Source organism: Leptonychotes weddellii, chromosome 9, assembly GCF_054177405.1.
Source record: "Leptonychotes weddellii isolate Sample4059 chromosome 9, ASM5417740v2, whole genome shotgun sequence".
Taxonomy (NCBI): Eukaryota; Metazoa; Chordata; class Mammalia; order Carnivora; family Phocidae; genus Leptonychotes; species Leptonychotes weddellii.
Genome location: NC_138377.1, coordinates 76,816,250 through 76,841,876, shown reverse-complemented (window position 1 = coordinate 76,841,876; position 25,627 = coordinate 76,816,250). Strand labels below are relative to the sequence as shown.

Here is a 25,627-nt window from a genome sequence, read left to right as displayed (position 1 = left end):
TGTGTTCCCTAGTGGAGAGTGTCAGCCAACGTGCAGTCATCCAGCACAGAGAGAGCCAAGGTATCCCCATCCTCTCTTTTTTCTGACTCTTATCATCTGATGGTGATTTCCCATAGGGTGAACCAAAGTAGAAGCCTGAGGATACTACAGTCTTCTGTCCAGGTGATCCTCCAGGGATAGAGAGCAGGAGAAGAGTAGAGCTTGGATCTGGAGGGGAAAGATATCGGAGCACATAGGCATTTCACAAAAGAGGAAGCACAAATGGAAATGGAAATTTGGTTTACCAAAAATCTAGGAGCACCTGTAATGACCATCAAACGTAGAGAGTGGATAAATAAAATGTATTATAATCACACAGTGGAATATTATGTAACAATGAAAAGGACCAAACTGTAGTTGCAGGTATCAACATGGATAAATCACACAATGTTGAATATAAGAAATAAGACTAAGAACAATATATCCAGAATGTACCATTTATATATAAAGTTTAAAATAGGCAACACCCTACCATATATTATTTGGGGTTGCATATATGAGTGGGTAAAACTATGAATAAAAGTAGGGAATGGTTATTAAAATCAGGATAGTGGTTAGCTCTGGGTAGCAAAGGACATGCAGTGGGGGAGGAATACACCAAGGGCTTCCAGATATAATATTCTATTATCTGGGTAATGGTTACATAGTGTTTCTTTAAATGCCACATTATATGCGTTCTATACTCCTTTGGTACATATACTTAACAGTAAATTTGTAAAAAGAATATTTAAATGCAAATTTCTATTCTTGTTTAGTAGTTGGTCTAGTTAAATTATTCTGCTTTAGTTTTTTGGTTTTTTTTTTTTATAACAATTTTGTTAGGCTATTTTGGAAATTTCGGTGGTTAAAGCCTCTAGCTTCAAGAGCTAACCACTGTTGCCAAAGTGGATTGTATAGTACCAGTCAAAACCACAAAAAAAAAAAAAAAAAAAAAAAAGGAGATAGATTAGGTTTTTGAAATATTTAAGATAACTCTAGACTGTCATTACTACCTTTAAATATTAAAATGGTGCATGAACCTTCATCAGAAACTAGCAAAATATAGTCAGAACATCGTTATAGAGTGAGACTTGGCAGTCTTAATTTGTAAATCCTTAGTTTTAAGTAGTTGAGACTTCAGCAATGGAAGTGGTTTGGTCTGCTCTGAATCTGGCAACTTTGTAACTTGCCATCTCTGAAACCTGCTCAACAGGAATGGGATTTTTCTTAAGTCTGAACTAGAAGACTTTGAACTCTTCCTGCTAAGACTGAACCGCATTGGGGGTGTGATGCAAGATGCTCTCCCCATTCAAAACTACAGATCCAAAGAAGGTTGGGATTTCCATTCTCACTTCATTCTCTATTGTTTGGAACACGGTCTGCAGTATCTTCTCTATGTCTATCTTGACTGTTACAAGTGAGTACTGAGAACTGATTTGTCTTTGAGCAGGTCTTCACGTTTCCTCTTTCCATACTACTTCTGAACATGACTTTTAGGAAAATACTAAACATTCACTTGAAGAATGCTGGTCTTTTTGCTGTAGCTCCCCACCTCCCTTGCCAGCTCCACCACTTGGTACCTTAGTTCAATGCTGCATTCAACTAAATGCTTATCATGTGTTTTTGGTGATGTTAATCCTGTAACATCTCTGTTAACCTTTTAAATAACTAGAGAGAATAAAATGAAAGAAATGCTATAGAAGTTTAAAAGAGGGGAAAATTCTAAAAGTTAACTTGGAGTTCTTTGGTACCTTCATTCCCAGACAAATGAATGTTAAACAATTTTGAATTCATAACCACTGCAAGGTATGTTAGATATGCTCTACAATTTATATTTAGATAGGTGAATATACATCAGTACGTACCTGCCCAAGATCAACCTGCAGAATCATATGTGGCCACTGTGAATTACTGTTGGGTCAGTAATACAAAGAATTGTAGTCTCTAATATATGAGTATGCAGTGTTCTTGGCACTAGGGTAAGTGCTTGATGTGCACTGATTCATCTCATATTCCCAAAAGTCCTATGAGGTGGTTACTCCCATTCCATAGGTGAGGGAACTGGAGTGTTGAGAGAGACTATGTGCCTTAAAGTGCACAGTTCTAGTAAATGGCACAGCCAGATTTAATTCTGCTTAGGTTTTATTGCAGAGCCTACACTTAATGTGCTAATGAGAACATTTTTATTTTATTTTGTGTATTAAAGACTAGGAATTCAAACAGATGATGTTTTTCCGGTTCATACCATTGAGGCTTATTTAGACACAGGAATTTTTTCCCCAAAGCTACTGGCAAGAGAAGATGTAAAAGTCATATTCAGAGGATGTATTCTGAGACTGAATTCCTCAGTCCTAGCTTCTCTGTAGTGTGTAAAACTTTTCAAAAACCTCTGAAGTTTGAAAATGCTAAAGAGTTTTTGATGTTTAAAAAAAAATACAGTAGGGGGTACCTGGGTGGCTCAATCGGTTAAGCGTCTGCCTTCGGCTCAGGTCATGATCTCAGGGCCCTGGGATCAAGCCCCACGTCGGGCTCCCTGCTCAGCGGGGAGTCTGCTTCTCCCTCTGCCCCTCCCCTCACTCATTCTCTCTCTCTCTCTCAAATAAATTAAAAAAAAAATACAATAAAATATAAAGTATCTGAAAGGACAAGGTGTATGTTAATCTTATAGGGTTGGTAAAATTTCATCATGGAAGTAAAGACATTATAAATAAAATTATCTGTCTCTGAATTCTTCTCTATTTCCAGATCATATGGAATATATAAAGCACAGCACAAGGAGTATATAATGTTATATTTACTTTTAATTCCAAAGTTCCTTTTTTAAAGCTCATTATCATTTGAGCAAACATGGTTATAATTGTCTTATCCTGTATGTTAACCAGAATTTGTTCTTTTGTTTTATATACAGACTTAGTCCTTCAAATTGTCCCTTTTTGGAAAAAAAAGAACTACATGAAGCTTACCCTTGGTTTGAATTTTTAGTTCAGTGTCGACAAGTTTCCAGTAATTTAACAGGTATGGGTGTACTGTATTAAAATACAAAAATTTCTTTGGCTACGGGCACCTGGGTGGCACAGTCAGTTAAGCGTCGGACTCTTCGTTTCTGCTCAGGTCATGAACTCAGGGTCTAGAGATCGAGCCCCCTGTCAGGCTCTGCACTCAGCAACAGTGTCTGCTTGAGATTCTTTCTTCCTCTCCCTCTGCCCTTCCCACTCTGCTCTCTCTTTAAAATAAATCAAATCTTTTTTTAAAAATTCTAATTTTTTTTTTTTGCTAAATAACTGGTCTGTTGAATGGCATTTAATTGGTGAGTTCTAAATAAATCACTTGGCTCTAGACAAATATCTGACTATAACCTAGGCTCAAGTTTTATTTAAGAAGCGGAAGACCAAAAATGTTTCCCTCTCTCCAGCCAAGAAAAGCCAGATGGCATGTGTGCGTGTGTGCCCTTCCCCCTCAGCCTCATGCTTGGTTGTCTTTGGATATCTCTCATCTCACCAGTTTATCACAGGCTGAATTCCTGCTGTCTGGTAGATGGACACCCTTTTTCTGTGAAGAAGTGGTCTGTCTTCCAGGTGCCTGCCCTGAATCCTTTAGTAAGCAACTCCATATGGAAGAGGAAAAATGTCCACAGTGCGTGTGGGATTGTTGTGGCTTCTGTAGTAGAGCTCCTGAAGGAGAGTTTGGCTCCGGTTCAAATCAGAAGAGCCCTGGGACACCCACCCCCCCGCCGCCCACTTGAGGGATTAGCTGGTGTTATTCCAGAGATTCTCTCCAGAAAGGGGCCAGGCAGAGCCACTATGGAGGCAAGAAATATCAACAGCCAATCTTTTATGGAATTCCTGTTTTTTTTCCAAATAAAAAACTTTTTCATAATGTGGATTGGGTTTTTTTGTTATGTTTTATTTTGGTTTTTTTTGATGCTGATTATAAAATAATACATGTTCATTATAAAGAAAAATTGGAAGCCACAGACAACTATCTAGAAGATAAAACTCCACAGGCAGATAGCCTAGGTAGATAATCATCCACAGGCAACTCTTGATATATTTTAATGTATTTTGTTCTAGGTACTTTCTCTATACTTTTTTTTTAGCCTGGTCTATATTATATTTCATTCATCCAACAAATATTTATTAAGCTCCCACATTGTGACAGTCTCTAAGTACTAGGGATACAACTAGAAATATCTATGTATTTATATATTGCTTTTTTCATATAGTAATTATAAGAATTTTCCTGTGTTCTTAGAGACAATGACTATTTTATGTCTACATAATATTTCATCATATGGATGTACTGTTAACTAATATACTGTTCTCTCATCTTTTGACACTGAGGCTATTCTCAGTTTTTTTCTATCATAAATAACAGTCTTGTGTATATTTGAATATAAAATTTTTGTCTTTGTTTCAGATTATTTCCTTAGTACAGATAGATTCCTGGATATGAAATTACTGGATCAAAGGTTATATACATTTTGAAGGTTCTTGCTATAAGGCCAGATTGCTTTTCAGGGGAATTAGAGCATTTTATCCATAAGTCCCAACTTCTTTGTGCCCTGACCAGCTGTGTGCTTGAGGATGATTATTTTTGTTGATAAGGAATATACGGCATCTGATTATTATTTTATTTTGCATTTCTTTATTGCTAATGAACTACATATTTTCATATGTCAAACATTTATATTTCCTCCTTTGTAAATGGTTATTTGTCTCCTTATCTGTTAGAGTCAGTATTTTGGGCATTGATTTGTATGAACTCTTTGCTGAAGACATTAATCCTTAGGTTGTCATTTGCTGTTAATTTGTTGTTAAAATTTCCCCCCTAGTTTATTACCTTTCAGTTTTCTTCTGTTTGTCCGTTTCAGCACTTGTTTGTCTCAATTGTCTGAATAGAAGTTTTTACTTTATGTGGACAAATCTTTCATTTTTTTCCCTTTATGATGTTTTCCAGTTGCTTTTCATCTTAGAAAGTACCTCTTACTGTGGATAGAGTTAAAAATTTTCTTCCTCAGAATTATGTAATTCTTTCTCTTAAGGAGAAAAACCTACTCTTTTATTTTTCAGATCCCAAACTGATCTTCCAGGCTAGCCTTGCAAATGCTCAGATACTGATTCCCAGCAACCAGGCCAGTATAAGCAGTATGCTATTGGAAGGACATACCCTCCTGGCCCTTGCTACGACAATGTATGCCCCTGGGGGTGTCAGCCAGGTATGGGTAGCACTTTTACCTATTATGGTAAAATAGGACTGATTGTAAATTTAGTGGAAATATCCGTGGATTTTCTAGACTCCTTTGATATTCACATACAACCACTTACATAAGTATTTCATTTTATTCAAGGGCATAAAACAAGGATGAAGTTTTAAATTTTGTACTATATTCACTTAAGTTGGAAGGGAACTAATATGTGGTATAGAGATTTTTTTTTTTACCTTTGTTTTCTAAACTTCAGGTTTGTTTTCAGGATAGAATCAGGATCTGATTGCTCCTGGGAGTAACTATACTTTAGATGTGTGGCTTGGGAATTAATAGGCAAAAAGGAAATCATAATTTTTAGCTATCCATATAAACTCTTCTGAGGGACCCAGTGGAAACTTGCCCATCTCTGCTTTTTTGAAAGTACATAGTATGCCTCATTACAGGAAACTGAAGAATGCAGTTTAATAAAAATCTTTAAAAGCTTCTTACTGATAATAATATAATACCACCTCTTCCAGATTATTGCAATATATTTTAATTGATATGGTTATGCCTCTGTTTTTAATCACCTGTCAGAAATTAGTCTTAGAATAACTTGAGAACTGAGGGAGAAGGACCTAGGTAGGAGTCATCTAGTCTAGTAGTTTTTTTCCCTTTAAAGACATTTACTTACTATTTAAATATTTTAAATACTTCAGTAGCAGAGACTTTTTTCAAACAATATTTTCACATGTAGTTTGAAAACCACTGATCTAGTTGAACCTCCTAATTTTATAGGAAACTGAGGCCTGCTGTTAAATATCTGGCCCAAGGTCACCAGCTAGTTTTTCTTAGAACCAGAACTAAAACTATTGGCTTGTGACTCCTTGACCAGTGTTTTCTTCACTACCATGTAGTTTTTCAAGCTAATCTTGTTTCACTCTTGTGAAAAAAAGACTTAAATTTGGAGAAGAGAAAAACCTTACTCTGTATCATGTGATCTTTTTATTTAGGTTGTTCAGAATGATGAAAATGAGACCTGTTTGAAGAAAGTAGATCCCCAGTTACTGAAGATGGCATTAACTCCTTATCCCAAGCTAAAAACTGCTCTCTTCCCACAATACACTGCCTCTAATGTCCTGCCACCCGATATTACGCTTTACCACCTTATTCAGGTACGGTATTGAGGAGTGTCAGTCAGGGGTCAGCCAGGAAAACTGAAACGCCCTCTGGGTCTGTAGCATGGAGGACATTTTAACATAGGTAATTACTTACACAGTCATAGCAGAATGGGGAATCCAAACATGTGATGGTGAGACAAGTCAAAAACTGACAAGGAAGCCACCAACACCCCTAACGCTGCAAGAACGGTGCAAGAAAGTAGTGTTAGCAGAACCCAGAGGCCGGGCCCGTCCCTGGGAACAACTGAACTCACAGCCAGGCTGCCTGTTCCCCTGAGCGGGGAACGTGGAGGGTAGAGCTGGAACCTTGGAGGAGATACCCCAGAAAACAAAGGAGGAGGAAAATATCCTGGTTTCTTCCCTCTTCCCACCTTTAATCTCCCATGTTGTCTCTCTTGGCAAAACCTGTCTGGTAGCCAAAGGGCAGAGGCGCTTGGGAAATGCAGTTCTCTGCAGAACAGGAGAGAAAGGTGGGAATGGATCTGAGCAGACGGACAGTTGGCCAGCTTGCTTGTCTGCTGCCTTCCTCAAAAGCCACTTCATTCTACTCCTGATAACTTCTCTCTCTCTCCTCAATGATTAGGGCTGTTTGTTTATTTAAATCAGTGCTTCTTAACCTTTTTCAGGACAGAGATCTCTTTAAGAATATGAGCAAGTTAGGAGTCTTCTACCCAGAAAAACTGCACATACGTGTTTAATTTTGCTTCTATTTCAGAGGAATTCAGGTTCCCTGAAACCTACTCAGATCCTCCATGATGAACACATTCTTTTGTTCATTTCTCGTCTCAAAGGGCTTTTGCTTTTTTTCTCTGGGTGCACATATTCCCACAGTGTCCTTAAATTCAACATAAGCTCTATAATCTATAAAGGTACAAAATCTCTCTAATGTGTACAGTCCTTAATTTATAGAGTAGTCCTACTCAGAAATGTGGTCCCTAGATGGCTGCCAGGCTATGAACGGCTTGTTGGTGGTATGTGATGACATTAAGATCTTGGACTATTCTATAAATCTGTGTCATGTTCAGTTCAGCAGGCTTTCTGTGTGTGTGTGTGTGTGTGTGTGTGAGTGAGAGAGAGAGAGAGAGAGAGAATTTAGCAAGACACTTTGGAAGCAGGAAGTAGTTAGCTGCATTTAAATTTATCGCAAGTTTCTCATCTCATTGCAGATCAGTAGCACCGCTGTAAACTATGTATAAGTGGATTGTACAAAAACATAGTTTTACTACCTATTCAATCAGCCTAAAACATAAGTGATTTCAGGTTGTTCTTTGTTCTGTTTTCAAGTTGACTCATGCAGTTTTAGTCCTGTTACTTTACGAAAAGTAGTCCTTCCTTAATAGACCATAAATTCTCCCATGATTTTTTTTTTTTTAAAGATTTTATTTATTTATTTGACAGAGAGAGACACAGCGAGAGAGGGAACACAAGCAGGGGGAGTGGGAGAGGGAGAAGCAGGCTCCCCGCAGAGCAGGGAGCCCGATGCGGGGCTCGATCCCAGGACCCTGGGATCATGACCTGAGCTGAAGGCAGTTGCTCAACCGACTGAGCCACCCAGGCGCCCAAATTCTCCCATGATTTTAAATCAAAGCTGCACTTTCCTTAGCCACCCAAATCGTGACTTAAAGGTTTTTAAAATTTTCTCCTTTATCTTTCCTACCACGTGTTTATAGTCTTTGCTACATCTTTGGCCTAGACAAATTTCAAACAGCCATGGCTCCCTGCTTTCAAACCTTTTCTGACTGGCTTAAGCTTACTCCACTCTTTTCTTTTTTGGTGGTGGTGATTTGTTCATCACATTCCTCTAACCTTTGATCTACTTGTCTCCCTATTCCCTTTCTGGACCAGCCTTAGCTCACCTTGTCCTGTTTACATGGTACCATTATCTAGCCTCTTAGTCCTCTTGGGTTTGGATTCCAAAAGCATTTCAAAAGTCCATGTTACATTATAATTGATGATGCTTCAACCAAAAGAGAGTGTACTTTGCAGTGAGTTTGAAGTGAGAAGAGTCTTTATTTTTTTTAAAGATTTTATTTTATTTATTTGACAGAGAGACAGCAAGAGAGGGAACACAAGCAGGGGGAGTGGGAGAGGGAGAAGCAGGCTTCCCATGGAGCAGGGAGCCTGACGCAGGGCTCGATCCCAGGACCCCGGGATCATGACCTGAGTGGAAGGCAGACGCTTAACAACTGAGCCACCCAGGCGCCCCAAGAAAAGTCTTTAAAAGGAACATAGCTGGCTCTATTTTTATTAACATAGGAAAGTGTCTCATGTATTCTTTTTCTTTTTAAGCTGCGCTCGGAATTTAAGTCCAGAAAGATAAGGTTGGAGAAGGGAAGCGGACACTTGTGAAGTCTTTTCATATAACTTTGTTTACTTACTTTAGAATCACTTAACTTTTAACTCTGACTTTTCCGCTTTTTCAGTCACTGTTGCCCTTTGACCCTAGCAGATTGTTTGGCTGGCAGTCTGCCAACACACTGGCTGTAGGAGGTAAGTCATTCCAGGTACCTAGGGCTTTAGAAGTATTTCAGCAGTGTTGACGGTAGAAGTTAATTTATGTAAAGCCAATCCAGTTTTTTTCACTGCTTTCCATTTCAAAAATGAAGATGCATTCCAATGGAAAACATTTTCTAGGAGACTGAATTGAAAACGTGTTGTGAGTTAAAAGTAATTATAGTACGTCACTAGTGCTATTCTTGCTGGGAAATGTAAGCTGTACCTATCTGCTTAAATTTCTCCCTTTCCCCAAATCCCTGTTTGTTTGCAGTATAGTATTAATAAAGGTTAAGAGCATAGCTGTAGGCCTTAGACAAATCCTGGCCCGACCATGAAATAGCTGTATGACCTTGGGTAAGTGATTTACCCTCTCTTCAATTTCCTATAAAATAAGGTTAATAACAGTGCCCACCTCACATATTACCTGAGAATGAAAGGAGACAAGGCATTTAAAAAGCTCTTGCAGTTCCTGGAACATGGTGAGCACCAGACGCATACACACTGCTGTTCTCTTTAGGCCATAAGCCTTTCTCTGATTTTTTTTTTTTAAATGCCATTCTTAAACTCTACTTTTTTTACTTTTAAATTTAGAGTTAGCCTTTAATAGCCTGGTACCTGCGGTGCCTCTGCTGTGAAATTACTCTGAAGTAGGCTTCAGATGAGCACTTAGCATGTATACGCTGTAAATATTTACTGACGTGCATAAAAATGAATTTTCTAATGTGTCGGTTTTGTAAGTCCAAATTTCAATAGATCTAATTTACCTAGTGCCCAAGGCTCAGTGCAAGTTCCCAGCCTATAGTAGATGTTCAATAAATATTCGTTGAGGGCTGAATAAAGTAGTACGTATTGCATTTTCAAGTGAAAATACTCTAATTAATCTCTGGGAACTTACTACTAGAGTGTAGACCGAATCCCCTGCCCTGTTTTAATGCCTCCAACTCCAACACTTAGCTAGAGTCCTGACCCCTTTGTGGAAAATGAGCACTGTACTAGGTACATGAGGGGAACAGAGAGGAAGTTGAAGATGTATTCCCTGCCTGGTGTTAAGAAGTTTAAAACATATTTGAGGAAATAAAGCACAAAGTAAATGAAACAATTATGAAAACATAATGTGGATTTATAAAATTGGAGAATTGGCTTTAATTAGAATATTTGCTTCTTTTTTCATATGATCTTACCATTGAAAAGAGATGTAGGGTGACTGTGAGGTGACTTGGCTTCTGTGACAGACAGGAGAAAAATTTCCCTTTGTGTAGAATTTTCTCTTATACGTGCTCTCCGTACTAGCCCCCAGCTGCTAAAAAATCAGGGTCTTACTTGGATTAAAAACTCAAGTTAGCTCATTTGGCGCCAGACAGTGCTATATACATGTACTCAGCAAATATTTAATGAATGAATGAACAGTTTTATATGTAATAAGTTACCAAAGTCACTGTGATCTCACAAAGAATATAGATAAGGCATGTGACAATTTTTTTTTAGCCTCAAAGGGGGTGTACTTTTAAGTAATAGCTTGGAAAGTTGACAGATGCCTCTCAACTCTTTGTCTTTTTTTTTTTTTTTAAAGAGCCAAGTCACAATATAAAAAGTCCTTGGAATGCCACAGGAGAATGAAACTTTTTTTCAGAAATAAGCTTTGAACTTTGAAAATAAAAGCAGATGCACTGTTTTCCAGAACTTGTTCCTTAACAGTTCAAAATGTTACTTCTTTTTTTTTTTTTTTTTAATAGGTAGTAAGTGGTTAAGAGGCGATTAAAGATTAGGGCTTGTCTAACAGGAGGAGTTCTTGCATACTAACTTATCACATCCAAATATCTTCTGCTATTTTTATGGGCACAGAGGAACTTTAAACTGAGCTACTCTGCTGGCCTGAGAACGGTGGTACCATCATATAGATAATAAGGTGCTCTGAATACATCAGAAAGTATAATGATAACAAAAGGAAATTGAGGAGGGCATTAATATGGAGAAAAGGATGTTCTTACACTGTGTATTGGAGAAAGGTATAGGGAGTTGGCCTTGGTGTATAGAGGACTCATAAAAATGTTAAGAAGGGATTTCATTGTGTAATGAGCTCCATGAATAAATTAAAAAGCTCCTCTTGCAGATCCTTAGCAGAGATGTTATAGCTAAAGGATTATTGCCATTGTGACTTAAAGGATCATCAAATACAGAATTAAGACATCTAAAATAACAAGTTGAGGAAGAAGCATAATTTATAAGTTTTTATGCAGCTTCTTGGATACATATTTTTGTATAATATGGGGGGCTGGGGCACCTGGGTGGCTCATTCAGTTAAGCAGCTGACTCTTGATTTCAGCTCAGGTCATGATTTCAGTGTTGTGGGTTTGAGCCTTGTGTTGGGCTCCCCATTCAGAGGGGAGTCTGCTTGAGATTCTCTCTCTCCCTCTCTCTCTGCCCTTCCCCCCCCCATGTATGCTCTCTCTCTCTCTAAAATAAATAAATTTTTTTTTAAAATGGGCTACTTCTACACATTAAAATGAACTATTACATTTTGGTGGTTCCTAGTAATGCACAGTGGTACAAAATGACTATAGCAACTGTTTTTTTTCTTTTTTTAAGACTTATTAGAGAATGCCTGTGCAAGCTGGGGGAGGGGCAGAGGGAGAGGGAGAAAATGAATTTCAGCCAGATCCCCCCTGAGCATGGAGCCCAACATGGGGCTTGATATCATGACCCGGAGATCATGCTCTGAGCCAAAATCAAGAGTCAGGCACGTAACCATCTGAGCCACCCAAGTGTCCTACAGCTGGTTTTCTTTCACCATTGCAGAGTTAAGTTTTCCACGTGCAGATTTGCAATTAATCATGGTGAGGTACAGAGGATTAATATTGCTTCACTTTCCCCCCAGACGCAGTGAGTCATCTACCACATTTTTCTAGCCCTGACCTAGTTAATAAATATGCTATAGTGGAACGTCTGAATTTTGCATATTATTTACAACATGGCCGGCCATCATGTGCATTTGGTACTTTTCTGGTCCAGGAATTAACCAAGAGCAAGACTCCCAAGCAGCTGTGAGTATTTAAAACATAATTTATACTCTTAATAAAAGACATCTCTGTATTTTACATATACATTTGAAAAGTAGTTATATCAGGCTAGTAATTTGGTCGTCTTTTTTTTTTTTTCCCCTTCCTCTGTGCGTTTCTGTATATCCCAAGTTTGGGGGATTTAGTGTGTCTTTTGTTAATGGGAAAAAGATAATAAAGATAACATTAAGGGGTACCTGGGTGGTTCAGTCGGTTAAGCACCTGCCTTCAGTTCAGGTTGTGATCCCAGAGTCCTGGGATCGAGCCCTGTGTCGGGCTCCCTGCTCATCAGGGAGCCTGCTTCTCCACCTCCCTGCTCATGCTTTCTCTCACTATCTCTGTCTCTCTCTCATATAAATAATAAAGAAAATTTTTAAAAAAAGATAATATTAAAAATAGTATTTATATCTTTTAAAATTCTGTTGTTTTTTTTAAAATAACCCAGGAGCTTGCCAAATATTAGTAATTATTCTTAAGAGGGAATTGTATAATAAGATGTGAATTCTGTATTTAAGATAACTCATTTTTTATAATTCACTTTTATAAATCACAGAATTGGGAGGAGTATTAGATATAGTCACCTAAATATAGATTTACTTTATTGGTTTGTTTCATAGTTAACAACGTAATGCATTTTAGTGATAAAATATTCAAGTAATTCAGAAGGGTGAAAAATGAAAGATAAAAAGTCCCTGAGTCTCCTATCTTCATTCTGCATAGTAAATAAACATGGCTAATTTCTTGTGCATCTTTCCTTGAAATATGTCTATGCATATAAAACTACTTATGTGATGTCAAACTTTAATTAGCATTAATTTTCTTGGTAGTTTGCATATATACTCATAATTGATAGGATCACAATTTGGCAGTCTTTCTGTAATTCTGTTCTGTGTTCCCTGGATATAGTTGGAAGCAAGAATAATTTGGCCTATGAGTAGGTGTTTTAGGAGAAAGTTAAATATAAGGGAATGGGGGGCTATGGAGACAACGAAAAACTACCAAGAACCTAAATGGATGTGTGCAGGGGCCCAAAACGGGAAGGGGGAGGAAGCTAAAAATCACAGGTGTCTGACACTCCATGTATCACTATGTAATTCCATCTCCTTTTCCTGGTGAGAAACAGTTTTCTGATGTGATTTTGATTCCTTTTTCAGGATCCAGCAAGTAGGCAATGAAGCCTATGTTTTAGGGCTCTCCTCCTTCTACATACCTTCAGTAGGAGCTGCCTGTGTTTGTTTCTTAGAACTGCTTGGCCTCGACAGCCTCAAGCTCAGAGTTGATATGAAAGTGGCCAATATCATTTTGAGCTACAAGTGTAGAAACGAAGATGCTCAGTACAGCTGTATCAGAGAGTCTCTAGGTACAGTACCTTCTCCATCTGGGGTTTGTTTTGTTTAGAGGACAAGGGATGAATAGGGCTAAAGCATCGAATTGTGAGTGGTTGGGGCAGGAAATAATTATGTTCCTGCTTCATCTTTTTCCTGTAGAATGTTTGCACTTTATCTCACTTTCTTGGGCCCTTTAATTAGCTTCTGAAATGGCCCTGGGCCACACTCTTCAAACAGAAGAGTTCCTGACCCTTTCTCTTGACCAGTTTTTATTGTTTGTATTTCTTACAGCTGAAAAACTGTCTAAACTGGCTGTGGGTGAAAAGGCCACCATAGAGGAATTGCTTATCCTCTTAGAAGAAGGTATATGGAACAGCATTCAGCAGCAGGAAATAAAGAGGTTTGTTGAATTGCAGCCTCATTCTCTTTTCCAGCAAGCTTTATTCTTCCAATCTGTATTTGCCTAGTCTTTCTTCCAACACCTCAGATGTTTTTACCAATCCCTTCAGGCCTTCTTACTCAGCCAGCGTATAGCAGACACTCAGTGAATGGACAGTGGGTTTTAATTGCTTCTTGCCATCAGTAAAGGGAGGGTGCAGCTAATTATTCACTCTTTAGAGATAGAGTTTCCAAGAGATAGAGAAGAGCTCTGTCTCCTCCACTGCCCTGCTGGTCAGAGAAGTCTCTTATGTGTTACATGTTGAAATCATTTAAGAAGATATGGGATGGGGGCACCTGGGTGGCTCAGTCGGTTAAGCCTCTGACCCTTGATTTTGGCTCAGGTCATGATCTCAGGGTTGTGAGATCGAACCCTGAATCAGGCTCTGCGCTGGGCATGGAGCCTGCTTAAGATTCTCTCTTCTGTCCTCCCTTGCTCTCTCTCTATGAAAAAAAAAAAAAAAAAAGAGAAGAGGTGGGATATGGATCTCATAAAATTTGATTTTAAGTGAGTTCCTTAATTTTCTCTTGCTAATATGTATTAGTTGATAATGAAAGTTGAGGTAACCATCTTTCCACAAAAACCCCTCTACTTACACATTTATGCCATCTTTCCTCTGTGCTATGCCACCTGGGGTGACCTAGCCACCCCAGACCCTGGGAATGCACCATTCTCTTGTACCTGCTATCAGTGACTCTGTTCTCAACAGTTTCCGGCTATGAGCAGGAACAAGTACTCCCCCCTAACTGAGGAAGCCCAAGCACCTGTCTGGGCTCTGATACTCTAAATTGAATCATGCAAAACAATTAAGCACTCAGGAAATTTCTTGAGTGACTATTTACTCAATTCTCCTAAGGACGGTATATAGCTAGTATAATCTATCTATGGATAGATACTTGGTTGATAAAAGGAATGCATTCTGCCAGTATGCTAAGAAAGCTTTTATCCATTGTGGATGCAAGAGCCCTCTTTTTTCTTTATTTTCCAAAGCAGCCTAATAAACATTTGGTATTTGTTGAAAGGTTTTTAGAGAATATGCTGCAGTTAAATTTGTTTAATTTTTACTAATTTTCCATTTAAACTAAAGCTATATTTTAACAATTTTTTTTTCTCTACTGCCCCAACTTCCAATTACAGGTTATCTAGTGAATCTAGCAGCCAGTGGGCATTAGCAGTACAGTTCTGCAGGCTTCACAATGTGAAACTGAGCACGTCTTACCTCAGAGAATGTGCCAAAGCAAACGATTGGTTACAGTTCATTATTCACAGCCAACTCCATAACTATCACCCAGAGGAGGTAAGCCACCATTTGTTGCCATTCAAGCAGAGGAAATTGGAAGACTTCTGGGAGGACAAATAGTGTTCTTTCTGTTGTGTATACCTAGGCTTTTGTTTGCTATGATACTACTGTTTTTACTAAGATTTCGGTGGGTTGGCATCAGACAGGATTAGTCATTAGTACTAAAAAGCTGAAGGAAGAGTTTTTGTGACTCCAGATTAAATATGGAAATTCACTCCAAAGCAACAAATAACTTTGTAAAATGATATGGTCACTTCCCACACACACAGTTCAGGGTGAGAAAGAACAATTTTGCCTCTGCTTTTCTCTAACATTTTTCAGCTCTAGATGAAATTGGTCTTTATCATCTAATATGTTTTCTAGGTGAAATCTCTTCTTCAGTATTTCAGTCCTGTCCTTCAAGACCACTTAAGACTGGCTTTTGAGAACTTGACCTCAGTGTCTAACTCCAGAATGGACAGTGATCAAGTCTGTAGCAGGGCCCCCCAGGAACTCCAGAGAAACAAAGAAGAGATGGCTGATTTTTTTGAAGTTCTGCTCCAGTGCTCAGAGGAGCCAAACTCCTGGTGCTGGCTCCTAGCTGAAGCAGTGAAACAACAAGCCCCTATCCTTAGTGTCCTGGCCTCATGTCTCCAGGTGAGGATAATGAGAAGCCTAAATTAAGGACCCATAGAGCAATAGAAACAATGGAAAGGGTCAGGGAAGGCTGATAATCAGAGAGGAAGTGGGGTGATGATGACAGTGAGGCTCTGCCATGTTTTCAAGGTCACTGTAACTTTTGTGCTTTTCCAGCTTAGGCTCCGGGCTATCTAGTATACTTCTTTTACCTTAATATTCCGTAACTTAAGTGGTCCGAGCCTTGGTTTCTGGTTGGCAGTCATAGAGAAAGGACCCTGACTCTTGAGCAGAGAAGTGGGATGCTCTAGACAGTACCTTGATCAGCATTTCTGTGGAAGCCAGTCTTGTTTTCTTAGTACTTCTGCAACTTCCGCTCAGTCTCTTGGTCTTTTGATAGGTTACACTCTACAGAACAGTTTATAATAGTCCCTTGGTTGTTCATTAGAGTTTATTCCATGTTTGGAGGCTTTTCAGGCTAGTTTAACCAATTTATTGAGGTAACTTGTTCTAAACAGGAACTCTCTACCCATGTTTGTAGCATTGCTGGGAGCCCCCAAGTCCCTCTGTCAGGTAATCCAGACACAAACGTTATTTTATTTTGAAAAGTTTTCATCCTGTGGTAGGATGCCAGTACTGTTCCTTGTCTCTGTGTTTGGATCATCACGTCTGTGGAGGACAGTGTTGCAGCTGAAGCAACAGAACACATTCGGGGCTCAATGGAAGAATACACGTGGGACCTTCAAGACCTCTCAGTCATCTGGAGAACATTATTAACAAAGCAGAAGAGCAAAACTCTCATCAGAGGTTTCCAACTTTTCTTTAAGGTAGTGATAGTCACTTCATGTCATTCCTGTATCTAAAAGGGTTACTTCAGAATATCCCCATTGACTTTTTCAGTTGTTTTTATCTGTTTTTTTTAGCCAACAACAAATAATGATAACAGAACTACCATTTATTTAGCAAAGAACTTTATATATATTATTTTCATCAGTTCTCACAATAATCCTATTGAAAGATAATATTATATGAGGATGTTATGAAGTGGTAGTATCCTCATTTTAGAGTAATAAACTCAGGCTCACAGAATTTAAGTAACATGCCCAGGGTCTCAAAGTACTTTAGTAAGTAGTGTGTTTATAGTTCAGATCTATACTTTCTCATTCCAAAATTCCTGTCTTCTGACTGAAAAGCTCCCACCAAAATGATAGAAATGCCACAGACAGCAGTAGGTTGGCAGCTCAATGGAGCCCATTTTCCAGGAGTGTATGTAGAGGTACCGTACCTAGCACCATCTAGTGGAATGTCTCCAGCTCTTGGGCAGTGGACCAAGTACAGAACAGACAGAAAACAGACTGTTGAGTAGGTATACCTGGCCTGAATATCTTTTTTCTAAAAGGTAAAAGAAATATAAATTTAACCTCCTTTCTTTTTAACAGATATGATTTAATTCTATGAAACTGTTATTAGTAGTACTTATGTCTTTAACTTCTTATATTGTCATTTTTCATTGAGAAAATACTATTGATTGACTTCACGATTTGTAATTTCATCCAAACTCTTCTTTAACTTCTTATATTGTCATTTTTCATGGAGAAAATACTATTGATTGACTTCACGATTTGTAATTTCATCCAAACTCTTCCTCAAAGGATTCCCCACTACTGTTGATGATGGAGATGTATGAACTGTGTATGTTCTTCAAGAATTATAAGGAAGCTGAAGCGAAACTTCTGGAGTTCCAAAAGAGCTTTGAAACTGTAAGTTGGAACCCTACTGCTCTTTGTCACTGATCTGAAATTGGTTCGAGTGGCCTGTTACCTGCTAGTAGTCAGGCTATGACAGCAGGCGAGTAGCTGATATGTGGCATAATTCAAACTAACTCATTTGTACTGTTCCAGAGGTGGGGAGACAGGACAGGAGTTACAGTGGCCTTGCCTATATACACCTCAGTTGCCAGGCATGACAGAGAAGTTTCATCTAATGTGCTAATTCTGATCAGCGTCCTGAGCTGCAGCCAAGCTCAGTGGGAAAGGGATTAACAGGACCTGCTATGGATGCTCAAGAGGAGTGTGGTGGTTCATGGGCCACATTTTGCCACTCTAAGATAACTCCAACAGTATTGAGTGTGAAAGGTGTTTAATACTGTGTTATTCACTGTGACCGACAGTAATGGATTTTTTCATCAACAGTCCTCATGGTCCCTGTCCAAATGATGCTGAGCCATGTGGTCAATTTCAGGCTGTACCTATTTAGTGCTTGTTTCAGGCCTATTTATCATGTGAAGCTAATTAACCCTATGGAAGAAAAGAGAAAGTCATAAGGAAAGAAGAAAAATGTGCCTTAGTCCTGCTTGGGGTTTTAGCACTTTTGCTTTTTTGACCCCACAAGAACTCTGTGATAAATGAGACAAAACTATATACTGGTTCTACCCAACAAACACATCACAGTGGAACCTTAGTATAGGCTTTTGCTCTCAATCAGTAACCAGAAGGAAGGTTTAAAAGTTACATTATTTGAAAATATTGCATCAGTTATTCAAATATGCCTGAGGTTCCAAAATCACAGCAAATAGGAATGTTAATTTCCTTAGTTTGTCACTCTCCATGGTTGGGGCTCTACCAGATTTCTTTTCTTTCTTTTGAGTTGTTAATTATTTTTTGGAGCAAAATACACATACCATTTACCATTTTAACCATTAAGTGTGCAGTTCAGTGGTGTTAAATACATTCCCATTGTTGTGTGACCATTACCACTATCCATCCCCCTCACCCTTTTCATGTTGTAAAACCGAAACTCTATACCCATGAAACAAGAACTCCTTTATTCCCAGCCCCTGGCAATCACAATTCTGCTTTTTTGTCTTTATGATTTGGCTACTTTAAGTACCTCATATAAGTGGGATCATACAATATTTGTCTTTTTATGAATGGTTTATTTCACTTAGCATAGTATCAAGTTTCATCCATATAGAATGCAGAATTTCCTTCCTTTTAAATGCTGAATAAAATTCCATTGTATGTTGGGGAAAAACAGAGCCTTTCCCCTAAGGTCAGGAACACGGCAGGGATGTCCACTCTCCTCACTGTTGTTCAACATAGAACTAGAAGCCCTGGCCTTAGTAGTCAGACAACATAAAGAAATAAAATTTTGGCATTCAAATCGGCAAAGAAGAAGTCAAACTCTCACTCTTCGCCGATGACATGATACTCTCTGTGAAAAACCCAAAAGACTCCACCCCAAAATTGCTAGAACTCATATAGGAATTAAGCAAAATGTCAGGATGTAAAATCAATGCACAGAAATCAGTTGCCTTTTTATACACTAACAATGAGACAGAAGAAAGAGAAATTAAGGAGTCAGTCCCATTTACAATTGCACCAAAAACTGTAAGATATCTGGGAATAAACCTAACCAAAGAGGCAAAGGATCTATACTCTGAAAACTATAGAACACTCATGAAAGAAACTGAGGAAGACACAAAGAAATGGAAAAACATTACATGCTCATGGATGGGAAGAACAAATATTGTTAAAATGCTTATGCTACCTAGAGTAATCTATACATTCAGTGCAATCCCTATCAAAACACCATCAACATTTTTCACAGAGCTGGAACAAATAATCCTAAAATTTGTATGGAAACAGAAAAGACCCTGAATAGCAAAAGGAATGTTGAAAAAGAAAAGCAAAGCTGGTGGCATCACAATTCCGGACTTCAAGCTATATTACAAAGCTGTGATCATCAAGACAGTATGGTGCTGGCACAAAAACAGACACACAGATCAGTGGAACAGAATAGAGAACCCAGGAATGGACCCTCAACTCTATGGTCAACTAATCTTCGACAAAGTAGGAAAGAATATCCAGTAGTATAAAAGACAGTCTCTTCAACAAATGGTGTTGGGAAAATTGGACAGCCCCATGGAGAAGAATGAAACTGGACCATTTCCTTACACCATACACAAAAATAGACTCAAAATGGATGAAAGACCTAAACGTGAGACAGCAATCTATCAAAATCCTAGAGAAGAACACAGGCAGAAACCTCTTCGACCTCGGCCGCAGCAATTTCTTGCTAGACACGTCTCCAAAGGCAAGGGAAACAAAAGGCAAAAATAAACTATTGGGACTTCATCAAGATAAAAAGCTTTTGCATAGCAAAGGAAACAGTTGACAAAACCAAAGACAACCTACAGAATGGGAGAAGATATTTGCAAATGTCTTTTTTTTTTTTTTAAGATTTTATTTATTTATTTGACAGAGAGAGACAGCAAGAGAGGGAACACAAGCAGGGGGAGTGGGAGAGGAAGAAGCAGGCTCCCCGCTGAGCAGGAAGCCCGATGTGGGGCTCGATCCCAGGACCCCGGAATCACGACCTGAGCCGAAGGCAGACGTTTAACAACTGAGCCACCCAGGTGCCCCGATATTTGCAAATGTCTTAATCAGATAAAGGGCTAGTATCCAAAATCTATAAAGAATTTATCAAACTCAACACCCAAAGAACAAATAATCCAATCAAGAAATGGGCAGAAGACATGAACAGACATTTCTGCAAAGAAGACATCCAAATGGCCAACAGACACATGAAAGAGTGTTCCACATCATTTGGCATCAGGGAAATACAAATCAAAACCTCAATGAGATACCACCTCACACTAGTCAGAATGGCTAAAATGAACAAGTCAGGAAATGACAGATGTTGGCAAGGATGAAGAGAAAGGGGAACCCTCTTACACTGTTGGTAGGAATGCAAGCTGGTGCAGCCACTCTGGAAAACAGTATGGAGGTTCCTCAGAAGATTGAAAATAGAGCTATCATACAACCCAACAATTACACTCCTGCATATTTACCCCAAAGATACAAATGTAATGATCCTAAGGGGCACATGCACCCCAATGTTTATAGCAGCAATGTCCACAATAGCCAAACTATGGAAAGAGTGCAGATGTCCATCGACAGATGAATAGATAAAGAAGATGTGGTATATATATTCAGTGGAATACTACTCAGCCATCAAAAGTGAAATCTTGCCATTTGCAGTGACGTGGTTGGAACTAGAGAGTATTATACTAAGCAAAATAAGTCAATCAGAGAAAGACAATTATCACATGATCTCACTCATATTAAGAAACAAAACAGAGGATCATAGGGGAAGAGAGGAAAAAATAAAACAAGATGAAACCAGAGAGGGAGACAAACCATAAGAGACTTTTTTTTTTTTTTAAGATTTTATTTATTTGGGAGAGAGAGAATGAGAGAGCACATGAGAGGGGGGAGGGTCAGAGGGAGAAGCAGACTCCCCGCCGAGCAGGGAGCCCGATGCGGGACTCGATCCCGGGACTCCAGGATCATGACCCGAGCTGAAGGCAGTCGCTTAACCAACCGAGCCACCCAGGCGCCCCAAGAGACTCTTAATCATAGGAAAGAACCTGAGGGTTGCTGGACGGGAGGTGGGCGGAGGGACGGAGTAACTGGGTGATGGGCATTAAGGAGGGCCACATGATGTAATGAACACTGGGCATTATATAAGACTGATGAGTCACTGACCTCTACCTCTGAAACTAATAATACATTATATGTTAATTAATTGAATTTAAATAAAAATTAAAAGGAAAAAAAAATGAGGATAACGTTTCCTCCTGGGAGGGAGATTGTAGGGATGTGATGTCATCCAGGAGGGGTAATCTAAGCTACTAGTAGAGTTCCATTTGTTCACCTTGTATATTCAGCATCAAAATTGTTTTTATTTTTCCTTAAACAGTGTAGATATATTTTATGCATGCTTTTGCATATATGATCTTTTCCACAATAAAAATAACTTTTAAAATGAAAAAAAATTTCATTTTATGTATATGCCACATTTTGCTATCCATTCCTCTATCCATGAATATTTGGGTCGCTTCCACAATATAATTATGCTACTGTGAACATGGTATACAAATAATCTCTTCGAGATCCTGCTTTCAGTTCTTTTGGGTATTCCTCCCCAAAGTGGAATTGCTGGATGATATGGTAACTCTATCTTTAATATTTTGAGGACCTGTCATACTGCTTTCTATAGAGGCCGTACCGTTTTACCTTGCCACAACAGTATACAAGGTTCCAGTCTCTCCACATCCTCCTCAATACTTGTTTTTAAGTAAGCTCTACACCCAGTATGGAGACCCCAAGATCAAGAGTTGCATGCTCTACCGACTCAGCCAGCCAGGCACCCCATGGTTTTCTGTTTTTTTGATAGTAGTTATCCTAATGGGTATGAGGTAGTGTCTCATAGTAGTTTCGATTTGCGTTTTCCTAATGATTAATGATGTTGAGCATCTTCTCATGCTTATTGGCCATTTGTATATCATCTTTGAAGAAATGTCTATTTAAGCCCTTTGCCCATTTTTGAATTTTGTTGTTTATTTTGTTGTTGTTGTTAGGAATTTTGTATATTATTGAAGTAATCCCCATTGACATATTAATCATATATAATTTGCACATAATTTCTCCCACTCTTTGGGCTGCCTTTTTACTGATGATAGTGTCTTTAGATGCACAATTTTTTTAAGTGTTCATGAAGTTCAATTTGCCTATTTTTTTCCCTTGTTCCTTGTGCCTTTGGTGTCCTATCCAAGAATTTATTGCCAAACCTAGTGTTGTGAAGCTTTTGTCCTGTGTTTTCTTCTAAGAGTTTTTATTGCGTTAGGTCTCATATTTCGGTTCTTAGCCCATTTTGAGTTAATTTTTGTGTATGTGTTAGGTAAGGGTCCAGCTTCATTCTTTTGCATGTGGAAATTCAGTCTTCCTAGCACCATTTGTTGAAAATATTGTCCTTTCCTCATTGAATAGTCTTGGCACCCTTGTCAAAAATCATTAGACCATATATGTGAGGGTGTATTTCTGGACTTTCTGTTCTATTAGTCTTTATGTCTCTATGCCGATGGTACATGTTTGATTACTACAGCTTTGTAGTAAGTTTTGAAATCAGGGAACATGAGTTTTTCTTTTTCAAGATTATTTTGGCTATTGAGGGTCCCTTAAGATCCCAAATGGTTTTAGGATGGGTTTTCCTATTTCTGTAAAAACACATCATTGGGATTTTGATAGGGATTGCGTTGAATTCAAAGATCGCTTTGGATAGTATTGTTTTAACAACATTAAGGCTTCCAACCTATGAAATTGGAAGTTGCATTTATTTATGTCTTTAATTTCAGCAGTATTTTGTAATTTTTACTGTACAAGTCTTTTACTTCTTTGGTTAATTCCTAAGTAATTTATTCTTTTTGATGCTTTTGGAAATGGAATTATTTCCTTTATGGTTTGTTCAGTGTTTGTGTATAGAAATGCAACTGATTTTTGTGTGTTGACTCTCTATCCTGCTACTTTGCTGAATTCATTTATTGAATGTGTGTGTGTGTGTGTGTGTGTAATCATTAGGGTTTTCTACATATAGGATCATATCATCTGCAGAAATAATTTTATTTCTTTTCCAAACTGGGTGCTCCTTTTTTTTTTTCCCCTTGCCTAAAGGCTCTGGCTAGAACTTTCAATACTGTGTGGAATAGAAGTGTTGAAAACAGACATCCTTGCCTTCTTCCTGATCTGAGAAGAATGGTTTCAGTCCTTCACCATTGAGTAAAATGTTCACTCTGGCTTTTATTATGTAGGATAGTTTCTTTCTATTTCCAATTTGTTGAGTTTTTTTTTTTTTTTAACCTTGAAATAGTATTGAATTTTGTCAAATACTTTTTTTTTTTTTACATCAATTGAAATAATCATGTGGGTTTTTTTTCTTACGTTCTGTTGATGTGATATATCCATTGATTTATTTTATTTTATTTTTTTGTATGTTGTAGCATCCTTGCATCCCAGGGAATAAATCACATTTGATAATGGTGAATAATCCTTTTAATATGCTGCTGAATTCAGTTTGCCAGTATTCTGTTGAGGATTTTTACATCAGTGTTCATAAGAGATACTGGTCTATAGTTTTCTTATAGTGTCTCCATCTCTTTAGTATCCAGATTATGCTGGTTTCATAAAATGAGTTTGGAGGAGTTCCCTCCTCTTCAGTAATTTGGGAAAGTTTGAGAAAGGTTGGTCATAGTTCTTTAAATGTTTTTAGAATTCACCACTGAAGCCATCCTGTCCAGGGCTTTTCTTTGTGGGGAGATTTTTGATTTCTGAGTCAGTCTCCTTACTAGCTATAGGTCTATTAACATTATCTATTTATTTGTGATTTAGTCTTGGTAGGTTTTACGTTTCAAGGAATTTGCCCATTTCATAAGTTACCCACTTTTTGGCATGCAGTTGTTCATAGTACTCTCTTATAATCCCTTTTATTTCTGTGGAATGGGTAGTAATGGCCCCACGTTCATTTCTGATTTTAGTAATTTGAGACTTCTCTCTTTATAAAAACGTGTTGTTTAATTTCCATGATTTTGTGAATTTTCAGTTTTCCTTTTGATAATGATGACTTCTAATTTTATCCCATTGTAGTCAGAAGAAATATTTTGTATATCTGTCTTTTAAAATCTATTGAAACTTATGGCTTAACATATGGTCTCTCCTGGAAAATATCTCATGTGCACTTGAGAAGAATGTGTTTTCTATTGTTCTTGGGTAGAACATTCTTTATATGTCTGTTAATCCATTCAGTTTATTGTGTTAAGGCCTCTATTTTCTTATCTCTGTCTCATTCTATCCATTATTGTGAGTGCGGTATTGAAGTCTTCAACTGTTATTGTAGAACTTTCTATTTCTCCCTTCAATTCCATCAGCTTTTGCTTTTGATCATCTGTCATTACGTATGTAAATGTTTATAATTGCTATATTTTCTTGCTGTATTGAACGTTTTATTAGTATCTAATCTCTTTCTTTGTCTCTTACAAGAGACAAAGTTTAATGTTTATTTTGTCTGATACTATTATAGCCGCCCTTGCTTTTCTTTGTTACTGTTTGCATGGAGTACTTCTTTCCATCCTTCCACTTTCAACCTGTTTATGTCTTTGGATCTCAAGCGAGTCTCTTGTAGACAGCACATAGTTGGATCATGTGTTTTTGGCTATTCTGCTAATCTCGGTCTTTTAATTGGAGAGCTTAATCCATTTACATTTGAAGTAATTACTGACCAGGAAGAACTTGCTTCTGCCATTGTGCTGTTGGTTTTCTTTATACCTTGTAGCTTTTTTGTTTCTCATTTCCCACATTACTGTTTTCTTTTGTGTTTAGTTGATTTTTTGTAGTGACATGTTTAAATTCCTTTCTCATTTCATTTTGTGCTTATCCTATAGCTGTTTTATTTTTGGTTACCATGAATTTATGCCAGCTTAACTTCAATAACATATGAAAAGTGCTCCTTTGCAGCTCTGACCTCACACCTTTTAGTTGTTGATGTCACCAGATTACATCTTTATACATTATGTGCTCCAAAACATAAATAATTCTTTTCAGGGCATTAGTCTCTTAAATTATGAAGAAAACAAGATTTGGGGTTACAAACCAAAGTTACAGTAATACCAGCTTTTATACTAATAACTGTTCTTTTTTCTTTATATGCATTAGTCTCTTAAATCACATGGAAAACAGAAACCCAGTGCTACAGTAATACTGGCTTTTTTTTTTTTTTTAAGAGTTTGTTTATTTATTTGACAGAAAGCGACACAGCGAGAGAGGGAACACAAGCAGGAGGAGTGGGAGAGGGAGGAGCAGGCTTCCCATGGAGCAGGGAGCCCAATGCGGGGCTCGATCCCAGGACCCTGGGATCATGACCTGAGCCGAAGACAGACGCTTAACGACTGAGCCACCCAGGCGCCCCACTAATACTGGCTTTTATAATTGCCCATGTATTTACGTTTATTGAGCTCTTTATTTCTGCATATGGCTTTGAGGTACCGTCTAGTGTCCTTTCATTTTACCTTACAGACTTCTTGGCAAGGCCAGTCTAGTGGTCAGACCCCCTCAGCTTTTGTTTCCCTGGGAATGTCTTAATTTTCCCCTCACTTTTGAAGGATATTTCCCCTGGA

General features: G+C 38.1%; 1 protein-coding gene across 3 annotated transcripts in view; it reads left to right on the top strand.

Annotated features, from left to right (window-relative positions):
• SPG11 (SPG11 vesicle trafficking associated, spatacsin) overlaps positions 1-25,627 on the top strand; it is an 81,404-nt gene that overhangs the window by 32,867 nt on the left and 22,910 nt on the right. For all 3 annotated transcript variants that reach the window (XR_014148605.1, XM_081831019.1, XM_081831020.1), the window contains 12 exons: positions 1,232-1,435; positions 2,927-3,033; positions 5,088-5,233; positions 6,217-6,378; positions 8,808-8,874; positions 11,756-11,921; positions 13,091-13,296; positions 13,556-13,664; positions 14,841-15,000; positions 15,367-15,639; positions 16,245-16,445; positions 17,271-17,378. Coding sequence is in view for 2 of the 3 variants with exons in the window: in XM_081831019.1 (XP_081687145.1) it covers positions 1,232-1,435; positions 2,927-3,033; positions 5,088-5,233; positions 6,217-6,378; positions 8,808-8,874; positions 11,756-11,921; positions 13,091-13,296; positions 13,556-13,664; positions 14,841-15,000; positions 15,367-15,639; positions 16,245-16,445; positions 17,271-17,378 (1,909 nt within the window). In the remaining variant the exon portion in view is untranslated. The remainder of the gene's footprint in view (positions 1-1,231; positions 1,436-2,926; positions 3,034-5,087; positions 5,234-6,216; positions 6,379-8,807; positions 8,875-11,755; positions 11,922-13,090; positions 13,297-13,555; positions 13,665-14,840; positions 15,001-15,366; positions 15,640-16,244; positions 16,446-17,270; positions 17,379-25,627) is intronic.